This window comes from Mya arenaria, chromosome 2 (assembly GCF_026914265.1).
Source record: "Mya arenaria isolate MELC-2E11 chromosome 2, ASM2691426v1".
Taxonomy (NCBI): domain Eukaryota; kingdom Metazoa; phylum Mollusca; class Bivalvia; order Myida; family Myidae; genus Mya; species Mya arenaria.
In genome coordinates, this window is record NC_069123.1 from 45886317 (window position 1) to 45891057 (window position 4741).

General features: G+C 36.9%; 1 protein-coding gene across 1 annotated transcript; it reads left to right on the forward strand.

Annotated features, from left to right (window-relative positions):
• The first annotated feature begins 241 nt into the window (after window positions 1–241).
• LOC128215220 (uncharacterized) lies at window positions 242–1856 on the forward strand. Its single transcript, XM_052921930.1, has 2 exons — window positions 242–1122; window positions 1264–1856. Exons 1-2 carry the CDS (start codon window positions 252–254, stop codon window positions 1854–1856), a joined length of 1464 nt encoding a protein of 487 aa, XP_052777890.1. The 5' UTR covers window positions 242–251.
• The last annotated feature ends 2885 nt before the right edge of the window (window positions 1857–4741 follow it).

Sequence of the window (4741 nt, forward strand, 5' to 3'; positions counted from 1 at the left end):
TGAAATTTTCGTCCAACACTGTGGACATCATCAGAGCAACTGGCCTGATTATCGCTCACTCGCGATAGGTGAGAGAGGGGAAGGTGAGAGTGATGCTAGGTGATGAACGGACGTATGTGAAGTTAGATAAAGACCCCACATCAAATTATAAGAGGAAGTTGGTCTCTATATTGACAGGCTTCAAAAAAGATGACAAGATTACAGAAGGACAGTATAGACATTTATACCCTACAGCAGAGCAGGTACCTAGAATGTATTGCACTCCGAAAATTCACAAGGAGGGGAACCCACTCCGACCGATCGTCGACTATACAGGATCTATCGGTTATAACAGCTCGAGGCTGTTAGCAGATGTATTAGGTCCACTAGTGGGATTAAGTGAGTACCATGTGAAAAACTCTAAACATTTGTCAGACTCGTTGAGTACAGTGATGATTGAAGACAACGAAGTGTTTGCCTCACATGACGTGGTGTCACTTTTCACCAACACCCCCATCGACAAGGCCCTATCAGTCATAAGAGACCGCCTAGAGAAAGACAAGACCCTAAAAAAGAGAACCAAGCTGAGTGTGGATGACATCATGAATCTAACATACTTTATTTTGACTACAACATACTTTCAGTTCAGAGGTGACATATACCAACAAAAGTTTGGCACCGCTATGGGAAGTCCAGTATCTCCGATAGTGGCTAATCTGTATATGGAGTTTTTGGAAAGAGAAGCCATTGCAACTGCTCCGGTGACATGTAAACCAACCTTGTGGAAACGCTACGTAGATGACATATTAGAGAAGATTCAGAGAGGACAACTACAGAACCTCACTGACCACCTCAACACTGTAGACGTTACCAATAACATCAAGTTCACCCACGAAGAAGAAAGCAACGGGGCCATTCCATTCTTGGATACTCTCATCACCAGGAAGGAAGATGGCAGTATCAAACTGCTAGTATATAGAAAGAAAACCCACACGGACCAATACCTGAATTTTTCATCCCACCACCCATTACAGCACAAGCTGAGCGTGGTCAGAACTCTATTAGACAGGTGCTACAACCTCGTCACCGAAACTGAAGATAGAGATAAAGAGGAAGAACATGTAAAACAAGCTTTAGGCCAGTGTGGGTACCCTGATTGGACAATAAAGAGGGTTAAGACCGAGATTTTGAAAAGAAAAAATGAAAACAAGGACAAGAAAAAAGTGAAACATACAGATAGAGACAATAAATCTAAAGGGATGGTGGTTATTCCGTATGTGAAAGGGCTATCTGAAGCAGTGAGCCGGGTGTTTAATAAACATCGAGTCGCCACGGCCATGCGCCCACATCAGACACTACGCAACATCTTAGTGCACCCCAAGGACAAACAGGAAACAACAGAGAAAGCAGAAGTAATTTACAAAATACCTTGTAAAAATTGTGATAAAGTCTACGTGGGAGAATCGGGGCGAAAATTTGGAATAAGACTGAATGAACACAAAAAAGATTGTGAAACAAACTCAAATAAGGCATTTACTAGATCAACTAGAAAACAATCAGAATCGACAATAGAAAAAAGTGCAATCACAGATCACCAGAACATAAATAATCATGAAATAGACTGGGAGGGGGCACGCGTAATAGAGAGAGAATCAGACTGGAGAGTGCGAAAAACGAAGGAGGCTATCTGCATCAAAACTGAGGGGGCAGTTATGAACCGGGACGAGGGGGCCTTCCTTTCTGGGATTTACAACCCACTTTTCGCCGGATTACGGAAATTCGGCGGGAAGTCCCGAGTGTCAGAGCTGCGAGTGAGCGATAATCAGGCCAGTTGCTCTGATGATGTCCACAGTGTTGGACGAAAATTTCAGCTTTAAAAAGTAAGTGTAGTGTTTGAAGAATATGTTATCAATACATTGCCAGCATTTCTCCCTAACTTGTGACAGTACATGTCTTTTTTATAGGTGCAGCAATCACGGCGAGACAAAGTTGCACGTTTGCAAATATTGTGGCAAAACTGCTCTTGCAAGACTTGAAGATACACGAAAGACGCGAAAGCGGCCAATTGAAGCTAACCTGCGATGTGTGTGGGTTCAAATTGGGTGACACGACCAATCTCAGTGACCAGATTTCTACTAGACACAGGGGAATGACAAGTCACAAATGTCTACAGTATCGCTCTGCAATCATGTTCAAATCTGGACTCAGCAGGCACGTTAAGGCGAAACACACCTAATCAGGACACATTGAAAGATCACAATGGTCTAGTTAGAAGTGCATTCCAGTATGTTGCCGAGTTAAAAAAACGTTTTGATGAGTTTAACATTTTAATAAAAAATAGCAAAACGTACTGTTACCAAATGTTGCTCTTTCAAAATGTTCGTTTGTCTTACAGTACTGAAAAAATGCTGTGTAAAATTAGTATGAAAACGGATTGAGCATACAAAAAATTCACAAGGTTTAGAGATGCATTGTTGTCATTTTCCCCATTGATGTCCTATAAACACTTAACTGCATGTATCTTATATAATTCAGAAAGCTTTGAAACACAATTATTTTGTAATCACATTTCAGCCTTTTGTCTAGAACATTCTAATGTTCCATGCTCAGCTCTTATCTAGATGTTCAAGTCTTAGTCCTAGCCTGTAAGTTGGTAATATAGTGTGCTCTCATTCCTCCTTGCTGTTTCCCATCTAACTCCGAACCTCCATCTTTACAATGAGTTCCTGTCTGTATTGTTCGAACGACCGCACTTATACTGATGTAGATCAGATAATATTTGTTCAGACTGAACCAAATAAAAGATTCAGCGTTACCTGAAAGGTATGAACAATATGCTTTAAATGTGGAAATATATATAAACTAATTGTGATGTGCCTATTTTATTGTTTAATATCACATCAAAATAGGAACATTCGTGAAATTTATAATCACCACAAACGGGCCGCTAACTACAGAGATGTTTTATTCGCCGTCAGTCCAGATTATAATTTATAAGTAAAACTATCTGATTTTTGAAGAAGTGTATGTATGATTCTGTATTGATCTGCATATTTAAAAGTAATCGAACTGATAATGGCAGACTTTCTCTTAAATTATCCCATAGACTATCTTTCAACTCCTCATTAAATACGATTGCTAAATATGTAGTTATTTAGGTGTGCGTTATAATGCAAAATTTATTGATACAACTTAAATAAAAACTTAACACTATACATTCTGACTTCACGAATAGAAAATGCTTATATAACTATTAGTTTGTGAACCGCACTCTACTTTCAAACATAAACTAAAATGACCGTGTACTTTATCATCCTAAAAATGTCCGTGTACTTTATCAATTTGGTTTTAGTTCATTTTTACCGTTGAAATAACTAGAAGTTAAACAATACACGCTGAATACTTTAAAATACATAAAATTTGCTTAAAATAAGATTTGTGTATGAATTATTTACGGCTAACATGAAGTTAAGCGATAGATTTGTCAAATCCCGTGTACTTTGCCTTAGATTTCAACTCTGAGAAATCAGTTGGTCAAGATTTTCAGGAAAACTTTAGGATATTAGAGAAAGTTCTTTATTACCGTGGATAGAGCTCTTAAATGCGGGGTTTATGGTCTTTATTTCACAAAAATTCTCCAACTATTAAGAAAGTTATCTTTAAAAACCTTACCTGAATCGAGACTTGTTGACATTTGTTGCCGTGCACTTTACCAAATAAGTCACGTGGGTTCTCCACCGTGTTAGAACAATGACGTACATTACGATCTTGGACAATCGCGCTCTTTTGAAAGATCTTTTCTTGATGAAATATGTATTAATTGTTTGTGTATGATAAAAAAGTCGAGCTTTCATCGAGCATATTTGTGTTTAATATCTTCATTTATTGAAAACGTTCATTAAAATGGCGCTATGATCAGTGAACGTTCAGTATACATTGATTAAAACTACACCGGTTGTGCTGATTACCATGAGATGCCAGGAATTATGCAATTTTAAAGACAGAAAAGCAAGAAAGATACATCGACTATATATATTTCAGTGTAAAGCTTCTCGAGTTGGCCTGACCGCTGTCGTTACGCCCTCTCAAGTGTTCATGTTGTTTTAATTAAGACTTTATAGCATATTTTAGATGTAGTTTCAAGGTCCCTGTCGCAGTCCGTACGGAAATAGTTCTGCTTCTTAATATTCGAATGAAAAAACAACAACAACAAAAAACAATAAAATAAATCGTTATCATGAAATGAAATCAAAATGAGAAACGAACGTATGACTTGCTCGAATTTTACCAATTGAGCAATTATTATTTCCAATTAAATAGTCTACAAACGTACCGAGCGTTATTGTTATATTACACGTTCGTGTGTAATACAGAAAAATTCGTGATGGTTATACAACAGGCAATAAGGTAGAGCATGTGATGATAACGTAGAATTCTATTATATCTTAAATACTATTATATATATATATATATATATATATATATATATATATATATATATATATATATATATATATATATATATATATATATATATATATATATATATATATATATATAATGATCTATATATGATGATCAGTACTTTAACGGTATGTATAAAATATTTCATATATATATATTTATAGAGACTGGTTCCTAAAAACCCAAACACTTGTCACCGCATAATCAGTACATTAAATCAATTATCGGGTGTCTTGGCGCTCCCCGTAGCCAGACTATCCACACAGCCTAATGCCTATCAGCAACTGGATCATATTAC